The sequence below is a fragment of the Nestor notabilis genome, unplaced genomic scaffold (assembly GCF_000696875.1).
Source record: "Nestor notabilis isolate BGI_N333 unplaced genomic scaffold, ASM69687v1 scaffold13262, whole genome shotgun sequence".
In the NCBI taxonomy this organism is placed as follows: domain Eukaryota; kingdom Metazoa; phylum Chordata; class Aves; order Psittaciformes; family Psittacidae; genus Nestor; species Nestor notabilis.
In genome coordinates, this window is record NW_009919774.1 from 91211 (window position 1) to 104950 (window position 13740).

Below are 13740 nucleotides of genomic sequence, written 5' to 3' on the forward strand. Positions count from 1 at the left end.
GTTATGTTGCGATTGAGCCTCTTCTGTAGAACATGCCGTAATATTTGTAAAATTAAGCTTAGACCATTATGTTTAGATGCTGAAATTCCTGAGTTTATTGATCCTTTGAGATTTTGGGTTGTCTAAATCTATGGATGTAAAGCATGTGCTTGCTTGTAAGATTTTAGAGTCCAGGTTTTCATTACAGCCCAAAGCTCTAAGCTCTTTGGAAAGTGTGATCATGGGTTTTATCTGGTCTGCTTCTGATGTGAGTAGCATATTGCTGCTTTGGTAGCCTTAAATTTATCTCAGCTATTTTCTGTATTGTATTATATGTGATGCATCTTGTTCATATCTCTTCAGATTAAAGGCTCATGGTCAAATAAAAGAGGTAAAGAAAACTATAATCCATATAGTTATGGCAACATCTTTACGAATTGCTGTGCTGCACTCTGTGGGCCCCTCTCTCCAAGGTAAGAACATCAAAAGTATTGTTAGTATAAATGAAGCCACGTCATTAATCATAAAAAAATATTCTTTCTCATTGTTTGAGTTTATTAAAAAAAAAAAAAAAAGTTTTGTTTCACTGTCCATTAGAAGATTTAAGTAAGTTTTTCTTCAGTAGTAAGGAGATAAGGCGGTAAATTGTAGTTAAACTAAGCTAGCGATCAGATCCTGTAAAAGATATTTAAGATTAAGAAAGGATCTGTAAATAATCCAGACTTTTCTCACCTTTGTTAGATTGCTTCTCATTTTTAAATGTATGCTAGCAAATTCAGATGCATTTCACATGTCATCAACAAGTAATCTTAAATCTTAATTTGAACCATACTTGTCAGCATGGACAGCAGTTTTCTGATATGAGAATTCATGTAACTTTTTTAAGTGTCTGATTTTTGAAGGAGTGCTATCCACATGGCAGATTGTAATCTCAGATGGATTTCTAAGTGTTTTGAACGTAAATAAAAACCTGTTCTGCAGATGTTCATGAGGAAAGCTTAAACCAGTCTCCAAATGGTGAGAGGGGAAACGCCTTAGATTTTTCTATGCATCCTGTTCTTATCTTTCAAAATTGAAGCTATCTTGACCCTTAGTGAATTTTGATACATAAATCAGAAAGTAAAACCAATTCTGTTCTGACTTTAGCCTGTTACGTCCTTAGTAACTAGGACTATAAACCCTCCAGTTACTATTTGATATCCTGTGGTAAAATTTACAGTTTTTCAGAGAGAAGTAAGTAACATTGTTCAGGTCAGAGGAAAAAAACATTTTGGCCTATGATTAAAGTATGGAACTATAACTGAAAGCTAGATATAACTAAAAAAAAAATAAAATTAAAACAAAAAAAAAACCCTGAAACTTTGACTGAATTGAAGCATAAACAAGTTTTTGGAAGTGATATGATTACCTTGCTGGTGAGTAGAAATGAAGTCTTGTACTTCAATCAAATAAAAGGTAACATTTGAAGGTATTGGTGGGGTATTAATGTCTGTTGTATGATAGAAAGTTTTCCTGTCTTTTTCTTATCAAGATGAGGTAGTTACTGATCAGAAATATCTCTAACAGTTTTTTTGATTATTCCATAGCTTAATTGACAGAAGAGGATTTATACAGCCAGATACACCACAATTAGCAGGACCGTCAAATGGCATTACTATGTATGGGGCCACACAATCTCAGAGCAACATGGTAGGAATCATCCCATAGTGTTGTTCATCAAGATTCCTGTGAATGTTTTCCTTCTCCACTTTCATGTGAACTAATCAAGTAATAACTAACTGGATACAGCTGACTTTCTGGGTGGAATGACTTGTTTATTAACAGTAAAGAAAAAACCCAAGGTTCTTTTTGATATATGTTTCACACAGTGTAATAGTTATTGCTCATGGATTCTAAAAAAAGAGAGGCTTTTCTACACTCTTGATTTATTGAATATACTGGCATTTCACTTGTATTTTGAACTGGAATATTCAAGTGTCATGGACTTGCTCTGGTTCATCATTTTCCAGCTAATTCTTGTTTTATATGGCACCTTCTTTAAACTCTATTTCCTGTTTGCTTGTACACTGTGGTTTTGCATAGACTAATGCATTTTAAAAAGCAAAGATGAACAAAGGAGTTTCTAGGGGAGAAATATCTTGAAAAAAGAGCAGGATACTGAACTTCCAATGAACAAAAAATGGCAACTGGATTGTTACGATAGAAGTTTTTAAACATCTTTGAAACTGTGACAATAGTTTTTACTTTTTTTTTTTTTTTTTAGTTGGTTTGTTGTTTTTTGGAGGGTATTTTTGCGGGTAGCATTTGCTATTATAATGGAAAACAGCATTCCCAGTGCCAAGAAGAAGAGAGTAACTGGAAATAGATCTGTTTTCAAAGGCAAGCATCTTACATATGTGCCTATTTTTGAATTGTTGTCCACATATCTTCATATTATGTGGGTTCTAAGACTTTGTCAAAGAAGCCATGAGTTATGGACACCCTCCCTCTGCGAAAAAAGAGGCAGCCACAAGGCCTTATGGGATAATTCAGCCTTTCATTTGAACAAAAGAAGAAAAGACTCTTCCCAGACAGATTAGATTTAGTGTCACTGATAAACTGGTATAAAAATTTTGCTGTAGTTCCTAAGCTGGTTTTAGTTCTTATTTTGAGGACTATATAGAAGATTTGTTAGTCTTAGTGAGAACATGTATTAGAGACACAGTATTAACTCTGAATCTTCTAAGAGGTAGTTGTGCAGAAAAGGTAATGCTCCGTTGAAATTTAACTCAAAAAACCCAAAAGACAATTCTGAAAAGAGAAAAGGGGTGGGGGAAAAAAAGGGGTGGGGGGAACAAAGCTTAGAACCTTAGAAATAGCCTGAGGCCTTTCAAGGCATTAGCCAAAGTTTCTCATTCTGTCAAGGCTTCTTATTTGTGCGGATTGTTAACCAAGGTAATTCCCTGACCTTAAATTGCTGTAACATTTTATGAATTACACTTGCATTGTAAGAAGACACTATCACTGTTACTAGGTATTAATGAGAAAATCTTGTGCCAGTTTAATACAAAATTGTCTGAATTTGTCTCTAGAAATGGAGAAATCTGTTATGGTATTACTTTAAGTCAAGCAGGTACCTGCTATGTTTTTAGAGTGTAATACTCATAATTACACAAATTCTTCAAGGATTTGATCTTATATCCTAAAACATCACACTGCTCAAGCTGGGGAAGGCTAGGCTTCTTTAACAGTTATCAGAGTCACTTGGAAATGTGCACGTTTCATTCCTAAAAATAATCTCTGCGAGAAAGCTTGAAAAATGTAATACATCATGTTTGATATATAGGACTATCTTTAAGACTGTGATGCCATTTTTCTCAGGGTATTATTCCTGGTCTGTATCCAAGACCAACTGGCTTCTAGTGGCAGCTGGCTATCAGCATTGAAATTTCTCCGTCGTGTTTTGTTGGAAACTGTTAAAGACCAGCTTATTTTCCCAGTCTTTCTAACACTAGTTTCTCTTTGCTGTTTAAAGTCTTGCATTTTTTCCTGAGTTGTTTGAAGCATAATAAATAATAAATTCATGTCCTGCTGGTAACAATGCAGTGGGGCATAGCTTTGCCTCTGATTTGCTCGTTTCATGTTTCCCTTTTTCTGTGTTCTAAGGTCAACATTTTTGCTCTTAGGAGACTGCATTCAGGTTCCCATGTCTCCTGTCACATAAAGCAGCAAACAAAACTGATATCACTATTTCACAGTTAAGACCTCAATCTCATCCGTAGCAGACTTTCTTTTTTCCTGTCAAAATTAATTAATCTTACTGCTAGCTTAGTTGTTTTCAGCTATTCTGTTCAGTTACCAGATTTCCTGTTCTAATTTAGACAGAAATAATCAAGTAGAACCCCATAATTCTATTTAAACCTTTTTCCCATTAAGTGGCCCCTAGTCCTTTTTCCAAGCTTTACAATATCTGTTTCTCTCAGCTTTCTTCCCAGTCCACAATCTTAGAATCTTCTGAAGAAGTCTGGGAACAGGAGTGCTGGGAAAACCAGCCATTCACTTGCTCTCCCATAAAAAGGACCACAGAAGGTTCTTAAGTGAAAGGCAGTAAAGTACACTTCATGGCAGAAGTAAAACAAGGCATGCAGCATTCCATTGTTTGATTTTTGATTGGCGGTGGGTTTTTTAGAGGAGAAATCTCAGCAAAAAGGATTCTAGAGAATCCTGCAAGAACTTCAGATGCAAACATGAAAATTTCCTTTGGTGATTGACGGTTTAAATAATAGATCATCCAGCCCAAGACTCCAGTGGAAGCAAAAAAGTAAAGGGAAAGTCTTTGTCAAAGAAAAGGTTTCCTTTCTACCTTGTGTCCTCACTGAGAAAGATTAGGCAAAAGATGGAATATGATTCAGTCTTCCCTTCTGGAAGGTTGCATACCTCTTGAGAAAAAGTTAGAAACACTTTCTTGGAGCTGAAGCAGGTAGACAACAAAGAACTGCCAAGTCTGAAGGGGATGTATCTGGTACTACAGGTTGTGTTATTATGGTTTCAGATAAGACAGCCAAGGTGAAATTCCTTGACTTAAAAGCATGTGTAGATAATGGTCTTAGTTGACAAATATTTTTTAAATGGCAGAAGTTTAGCTATTTGTGTGTCATCAGAGATAATTGCACTGGTTTAGCAAGTTTAATGCTTGTGAGTATGGGAAATAAATTATTAGAAATCTGAAGTGTGTTCCAGGATGTTGTGACATAAAATCTTCATGTCTAGATGCTATACTGCTTATTGCATATAGCATGCTAAAATGTCTCTCCTGTCCGTTAATATTAATGGAAGATTTTAACGAGCATCTTCTCACACACTTGTCTTCTCTTATTACTATTCCTTCACTTTTGTTTTTCCTTTCCCTTCCCTCAAATCTTTTACTCAGTGACTGGTGTCTTTCTAAGTGGAGTTCTTGTGCCTCACCCAACTAGCCTCTCATCATTCTTAAAATCTCTCTGGGTTGCTTAGTATTATATTCTGCCTTTCATTTATTTTAATACATCATATAGCATAGCATCATTTTTGCATTTAAGGTCAAAATAAGTATCAGGCTCAGTTTAGACTTTCCAGATACTTTTTTCAGTGCAATACATTATCTCTTATTCAAGATACCACTTATGGGACACTATTTTTGTACTTAACAGGTTATGTGGTAATTTTGCCTTTGAGACTTTGAATGTTTCATATGGGAGCTGCCCTACTCATGCTAGTGACTCAGGTTTTCACGATCTCAGAAAGTTAGGGTTGTTGCTATAAGCAATACTTCATAGACCCATACTATGATTTTTTTTTTTTCTAAATCTTTATAACAGAGCTTTTTCTCCTGTCCTCTCCTTAGTATCTCCCTGATTTTATGACAAACTGAAATTGTTACTTACTTTTTTGAAGGCTGGAAGCACATATAACTTTTTTTTCCTTGTGGTTTTAATCTCCTTTCCAATACATTTGAAATTAATATGGTAGATTCATTAGCCAGTTTCTTAATATCCACATCCTTGTGACAAGCATGGTCACTATGAGCATATGATCTGTAGACCTGATATTTCTGAAGTATTTCTCTATTGCATTTTATTGCAGCTCTTCATTAGTCTGATTGCCCAAGTATCTCTATTCTCACTCTTAAGAATTTTTTTTCACATGAAACACAGTTTTTCACCCCTTACAAAATCATACTTTTCTCTCTTATTTTTTCTCTTTTTTTTTCTCTTTCATTTTAAAATATTATTTTCTTTGCATTTTGAAATAAAGGTTTTTGTTTCATTACCTGGATCTGCATTTGTTTGGTTTATTTTTACTCTGATGTACTGTGGAATTCTCTAATGCCTTATAAAGTAGTAGATTTTGCTTCTATCTTTCTCTGTGTCAGGACAGGGGTTTTTTCTTTGATTTTTAAGAAACTTGCCTGTGCTCCTTAGTGCTTAAGTAGTTCCTTGTGTGCCAAATTCCCTTATTTCCAGTTCTTCCTTACCTTTCCTGGATGTAAGTTCTTTAGTTAGACTGTTTGTTTCTTACTTGTAAGTATCACTGAAAATTTTAGGAACTGTAATAGAATGCACAACATTCATTACCAGCAAGGGTTGCAAAGAAGCCCTCTTCCAAACGTTCACATCAGTATTTCTAGCACTGATCTGGAAACAGGAATCCAGTTGATCCAGAGAACATTAACTCTGATCATCCTAGTGTACTTTTTCCTTTGCTTTTCCTATTTTCGTTATTAGGAGTAAGTATTTCTATCATGACAGTAAAAGGGTCAGCAAGGATAGGAGCTCCACTTTGCTGGGAGTTTTATGAGTGTATTTCCTTGTGTATTTGCTGTAATACTTCACAAATGCAATTTGTCATTGCCTGAAACAAAACTTAGTGCTCTTATCAACTCAACATTACTACAGTCAAGGTTGATAGAGGTTTTTCATTAAAGCATTTTACTTCACAGTTAAAATGGACACAGAAAAAATGCAGTAAATAAACTTCAGCATTTTGCTTTGGATTGAAGTATGTTTTAGAAGCAATTCTTTCAACTGTGCATATTTACTGCATATTTGCTCACACTGCAGACCAGTATTGGAGCACATGAACTAGATTTCTATCAGAAGATAGGCTCCTGATGAACCCAACACACTCTAACCATTCACAAACATTCAGTCTGTAAGAACAGACAGGAGCTAGTCTAGTAAAAGTAAAATCCTTGGAACAGGTATAGTTTCCCCTTTGGCTTCAGAAGTGTTTCATCTCATAGATCTACTCTTGGTGCACTGTACTACTTGCTAGTGGAGCCAATGGCTCCACTGACTTGGTGGGTTTTGTGGCTCAGTTGTTGCACAGTATTTTCAATACCATGATTTTGAATGTGAAATCCTACAGCTGTTGGGAACAGTTACACAGATGCATCCCTCCACTCTTTAGCCATCTGTTGTATCCATCTAATATAGTATTCCAGTGTCCTTTCTGTTACTTCACTGCACTGTCATTCAGTGCTTGACAGCCTCCTCCGAACTTCTTGTTTTGTACTTTGTTCAGAGCTGCTGAGAAAGTTAAACTGCTTTACTCTATCTTCTGAGGACTGTAACAGTTCTTTAATATTACTAGTGTTGAGAAAAATTTTAACAAAGTTAATTTAAAATTCAAAGTAAACATTCTCTTGCTTCGGCATTAGAAATGTGAAAAATATATTGCCATGTACAACAACTATGTTAACATGTATGTTTTGTGTAGCTTAGAAAAAAAAATCATATTTTCTTCAGAAAAAAAAAAAAGAGAAATAATTGTTTCTTTAGTTGTTTGTATTTATTATTTGTGAAATAAACAGAGAATTTTAGGTTTTGTCTGATTTGTTCTGGTTTGTGCCTTTTGATGTGAAAATAAATACAGAGATGGCTTAAAATTTCTATGCATATGAATAATTGAACTTCTGTACTTGTAGAACTTACTGAACTTGTCTTATCTTCAGAATCTTGCTGTTCCTCTGAAACAGTGGAAACTTTAAGCAGCAAATAAAATCACTAGGTCTGAAGTAAGAATGTACTGGTGGAATAATTTATATGGCAGATTTTTAGCTATTTAGATTTCAGTGCTTGGCTTCCTTTTTGTTACAATCATTGGCTTTTTAATTTCATTTGAAATGCTGGCATTGAATAATTCATGTGATTAATAAATTTCAATTAGTTAACAGTAGAATATGGAATCAAGTGAAAACCACCATGCCAACCCTATTAACAAATTTTGTTTTTCTTCTTTAGATTGTGTTGGATGTTTAGGCTCAAGAATAGTTTAGCTGTATAGTATGTGTTGGTTTTATCAGATGTTTTTGAGAGCTTCATTGAACAAATCTGCCTTTTCTAGTATAAACCCCAGTCTATTTCACTTTTGAAAGCTGTTTACAGCCTGTATTTTCCTAAGATATTTCATGTTCATCACTGCTAAACAGAACAAAAAAGAGAAAACCTGAAATGTATCTGAGTAAGTGGAGAGGCTTTAAGGAAGTGACAAGTGCATGGAAAATGAAGAGGAGATATGCAGTGCCTGAAACAGTTTTATAACACTCTATTCAGTGGAGCTTTATGAGGCTACTTTATCTTTTTGATATTGATTGAAACTTGAGTTTGGTAAGAAGAAAATTAATTCAGACTATAGAATGAGTTCAAATAAATTACCTTCAGCTAATTTAAAACTGTGTACTTGTATTGCCTGGATCACATTAATGATTTCCTTATGAAGATCAGTGTTGAAGCTTCACTAAGGCAGCAAGTCAGCTGTTAACATTATTTGTTTTCAATGTACCCTGGTGGTCTTAGGCATTTCTTTGTTATTTAACACTGTCTTTGGCTACTGCATTTCAGAGAAGATGAGGTTTTTTGGTCTTTTTGAAGTTTGAAAATTCAGTTAACAGATTTTTTTTTTTTAGGTCTGCATAGGAAGAGTGGTTGAAGGGTTGTAATTTAATTGAAATAAGCAGGCGTGAATAACAGCATATTAATCAAGAATGAGTTATTCACACTGAATTGCTAATTGAAAGCTTGACTTTAAAAGTTGCTGACAGTTTTCTTAGTAAGGTACTTACACAAGGTTTTGTCTTTAAGCCTGTGAGTAATCCCTCTGAAATGATACGAGACCACTTTAATTCTTCGTCTGGAGCTGTACATTATTTTGTGGGGGGAAAATGGCTTGTAACATATATGAATTCAATTTATGTAACAGGATATCAGTACATTTATCTTTCTGCAAACATAAGTGTTGTTGGAAAATATGTAATTAAGGGTCGGACTTCTGCCTGTCAAAGTATTTGGTCTGGGAGTCCTAAACCACTTAGACGTGTTTAAAGTACTACCTATCTACTGTGATCAAGTAGTCTGCTTGCATGCTTTCTACATGTAATGTGTGTGCATCCATCATTAAGCTATTCAGTGGTGGAATGGGAGAACCTGAAAATACCAGAGGGAAGCATTCATAGTGATGGTTTTCATCATGCAGTAAAGTAAGCAAAAGTCTTTCCATGAGTTTGCATAGAGTATATCACAGTGGCTTGTTAAACTCAGATGGGCATTTTGGGAAATTGCTGTAATGTTAGCAGCAATGGTTATGATTCAGAATATATTGAACAGTTGTTGGAGATTTGTCATATCTTTCAGTAATTTCATATAGATTAAATAAATCAGTTGAAAAGCAGAACATACTGCTTAACCGAATCCTTGAAATCATGACGTGAATAGGCATGTCTTACCTGTGGGTATATTTTTTTATTCTGCTTGCTTGCTTCCAAATTTTCCTTGCTGCATTAGATTTACAGCTGTATTCAGTGACTGTAGTGTTTCTCCTGCACAGCAGAACAGTAGTATGGCAAGTGAATCTTAACAGGTTTTGAAAATCTGCAGATGTTATAGCTGATCAGGCTATGAATTAAATACGCATTGCCCTTGGAAGCTCTCAAAAATCATGCTAGTTTGTGTTAAATAAGCTTAATGTGGCAGTAGATGTACTACCCACTTAGCTAGCTGGACATCATTTAAACACCTATCTGTCTTGTCATCTCAAGGAATTAATGGTAATTTTATATAAACAGTTCTTAGGAGTGATGTAGAGCCAAAAGTGTTCCTGGTAATACTCATTGAGCCTAATCAGATTTATATAATGCTGAATTTTGGTTATTATTGTAAAAGTGCTTGCCAGTGTTTTGTACCTTGATTCTTCAATTTGTCAAGAAACAGCCTAAAAATCATTAAAGTTGATATCAAATTAATGCATCTGCAGTGCTGCCAAATTTCTACACATCCTCCCGAGTATTGAGTATAGTATGGTATATTCTCTAGAGTGTATATATAATGTATTAAACTGGGAAGGGGGGAATTTTTTCTCAGAGGCTGTATTTGTCAGCTGTTATCTTTATAAAACTGCCTGCATCAAAGGAATTCTTCTGAAAAACTTCCATACACCTTACTTCCTACATGTGAAGACCAATTATGAAAAGATAACTTGCCTAGTGTTTTTGAACTTGGAAAGATGCTTTGATTATGCCTTTGGGCGCCTCTCTGGACTGCTAGCTACTTTAGGGTAAAAAGAGTAGTGTGGAAGTGATTCACCTCACTTGGAATTGGGGAGGTTTTGAGGTGCCCAGTGCAGTTAGTTACACATGGTCTGTGCTGCTAGACTTTCCAAATGGCTTAGAACAAGAATAAGCAAAACATTTGAATTGCAGTACTCACAAAATGGTATTTTCAAGGATTACCAAAACGCTTAAGTGAACACGTAAATGTTTATTATCATTTACTGTGGTAGTAATCCAAAGCACTGGCTCAGTTATGCATGCTTTTATTTTTATTTTTTTTTTCTTCCTGGGCAGCATGCAATGGGATTTTTGGGTGGCTAACCGTGCAATGATACTAATGGCTTTCTTTTCTTTTTCTCTTCATATCCCATTCTTTTCCATATCTTTTTGTCCATATTCTCCCTTTTTCTCTGTTGTGTTTGCCTTATATGATTTTGACACCCTTCCATTCTACAGTGTGACCAAGATCAGTGCATTCAGAGCACTAAATTCGTTTTGCAGGCTGCTGCCACACCCCTACTACAGAGTGAGCCAAGCATAACTAGTGAAGAGCTACCTTTACCAGGAAAGACTTCTATCAGTGGGCCTTGTGCAACTCTAACTCTAGGGCAACCAACACCACCATCTTCTATGCCAAATCTCACATCAGATACAGGTTTAACAGACATGATACCGTTAAAAGAGGAACATGAAGGTCATCAGTTTCTCACTCCTGAAGAAGCTCCATCACCGCCTGGGATGCTGCCAAGTGGAAGTCCTATTACACACAGCCATACAATGCACGTCCTGAGTCTAGCCAGCCAGGATTCATTGCATGAAGACTCAGTACGTGGTCTCGTGAAGCTTAGCTCAGTTTGAACAGCTTTTTTGAATATTGCACCATTTCTTGGTGGCTATATAAATATCTACTTAACAGAAATGACACTGCAGTACCACTGTAAGACTTCATAACATGCCTACAATGGAAACTTTATTGCCTAATGGAGTCTACTAAAAAGACAAGTTATTTTTTCAGTGGAGCTATGGCTTCTTTTTTTTTTATCAGGTGGTTAATGGTTGTGCTGTGACGGTGACTGCATTTTATTTTTAAACAAAACCAGAAGTGGTCAATAATCTTGTTTCCTGAAGCTTGGGTACAGCAAGTTGGAAGTCAGCCTGTAACAAACACCATATACAGTATAAAAGAGAGGGATTCTTGGATGTAAGTGTCATGCTCTGTGTTCTATGCTCTTGTAATACACACTTGTTAAGGCTTACCACACTTGTGGCCAGAATGATCTGCACTTACATGTTATGCTACTAATATTTGAGATAGAAAATTACCATTCCATTTGTTAATAAAAAAGAAAAAAAAAAAGACTGCAGATATGGATTTGCATGCCACGCTACAGTATGTGTTACAGTGGTGTTGGTATTAAGAGAAAGTGCTGCTTTTTTATTTGTGACTTTCAAAGTGCTGTTTCACTTAAAGACAGTGCAACAAAGGAATTAATGGACTACATGATGATTTTTTTCCAGTTTATTAAAGTTTATTTTAAATTAATCAGTGGTGCCTAGAAGATGGAGAATTACTGATTTGATCATGTTACATATCATTTAACCTTCTGTTTAAGTGTTTAGAGTGAGGTATTGTGTTGTGCCATACCACGAGATTCTTCCACTCCCTAATGTGATACGATTACCTGTGGACCTCCAATAAAATGACATCCTCTATTTCTTGGACATGCGTACAGTTATCCTTGCACAGTTTCCCTGGGGAAAGAGGGGGATATCATGACTTGTTGACATAATTTGTAAAATTTGAATGGAATATGTTTACATAATGAAACCAAAGCTATGAAGGAAGAGCTGGTTACAATTAGGATTGCTTCAGCATCGCTTATGGTTTTGTTTGAGATGTGTATTTGTTCCCATAAGTCTTTATTTAGAAACAGTAGAGTTAGCCTCTGCTTGGACTGTAATTTTATGTTCCTTATCATATGGTTAAAGGTGAGGGGCTTAAGATTCAAGATACAGACAGATAGCTGTCTGGACAGTGAAGTAATCTTAAATGGCTAACAATAGACTGTAGGTGCCTCCAGCCATCATCCTTCATTTGTATTTGTCCTTTATTTTAAATAGAAATCTTGATTTCATAGGTTTATTCTGTGCTTTTCTGTGCTGTTTTATTTTGTTTAATTAAAGCACAATGAAAAATATTTTTCCTTTAATATTTTAAATTGAAATCTTGATTTCATAGAATTCCTCTGTGTTTTTTTTTCTTTAATTAAAGCACAACAGAAAGGTTAAAGTTATTTTTATAATTATTTTTTGCGACAGCTGGAGAGAACCTTAGTTATACTGAGAAAGTTTAATAGCTTTAATACTGTATTTACCATGGTTTTCAGGATATGGAACATAGATTCTTCTTTTCTCAGGACAAACTAAATGCAGAATGTGCTTTATCTGATGCTTCTACTGCGTGAAAGCATTCGCCAGTTAAGAAATGTAACAGTTCTGTGTTATTCACTATGGTCATTCACTGACACCAGGCTAAAAAATCTTTTGATTTTACTTTCATTGTTGAAATTGAGGGCAATCCGCCTGCAGAAAATCAGTCACCCAGGCTATCCAAGCTTCAGACAAGCTACTGACAAAACCACTGCTCCTCTAAGATTTCATAAGCAGTCTATTTCTATAATTGATGATGCTAGCATTGACCTAATTCAGCGTGTTTTAAGATAGCAACACTTTCTGTCTGTAAGTGCCGTAATGGGTCCACTAAAGAAGCTCTGGCAGACAAGTCTGTCCCAGCTGTTGGAGCCACCCACCCAGCATTTTCCTGAAGCTCAGGCAGTCTCAAATTCTTTCAACAGCGAAACTGTAGTGACTGACGTGTCCCAATTGGCTGGTTTCCCAGTAAGCCCCAAGTATCAGCACTTAATTCTGTGTCTGCTCTTGAAGAGTCAGTGATGCTTATTTTCTTGAATTCATCTTTCCCTGATGTGTCTTCTCATTTATGAGTCCATTTACGTCTGCATTAAAGCAGATGACAGTTGAGGGCTGGAGATACTGGTCTCATAGGCCTGGGTAAAGAATCCCAGCTTTGAGTTTGTAGGCAAGTACTTGATCGAATCATTATATCACAGGTGTCTGTGGGCAGTTAACCGTGGATGCATTACTCACTACACAGAAAGGCAACTCAAATATTCTTGATGTAGTATCAGAACTTTCTAGTTGTAGCAGTAACGATGAGGATCACTATTTTAAGAAAGTTGTTCTTTTTAAGTCTCCCTGAAATACCCAAGGGATATGGAGCTTTCAAGAATATCAACGTCGTGACAACATTTGTATGTCATTGCCACTGGGGAGTAGTGCAGAAAGCTGTACATTCAATAGAACTAGTGTCAGTTTTAACATGAAATGGAAGGGAGAAGAACAGGATTAGCATCTTTATGCTGCTTTCCTTGTGCTCAGGCTTTTCACCGTCATTATTTGAACCTTCTGTTTTGTTTATAAGCAAGATGTGAAAATTACCTAACAAATTGGAAATGTGCTGCTTCAAACAGATGTGCTAGTTATGTACTCGTTCAGGTGACTTTTTTCTTCCTTAGTTTTTAAGATGTGAGCCTTATGTTTTTTAACATGCTGCCTATGTTTTTAAGTTTGCCATTTGAGAAGAAATTACTTTGAATTTGTTTATGTATTTATATCACCCT

General features: G+C 35.6%; 1 protein-coding gene across 1 annotated transcript in view; it reads left to right on the forward strand.

Annotated features, from left to right (window-relative positions):
- ZDHHC14 (zinc finger, DHHC-type containing 14) overlaps positions 1-11778 on the forward strand; it is a 102278-nt gene extending 90500 nt beyond the window's left edge. The window contains exons 7-9 of the mRNA XM_010010375.1: positions 343-452; positions 1566-1668; positions 10499-11778. Of these exons, the coding sequence (XP_010008677.1) occupies positions 343-452; positions 1566-1668; positions 10499-10900 (615 nt within the window). The 3' untranslated portion in view covers positions 10901-11778. The remainder of the gene's footprint in view (positions 1-342; positions 453-1565; positions 1669-10498) is intronic.
- Positions 11779-13740: the final 1962 nt, after the last annotated feature.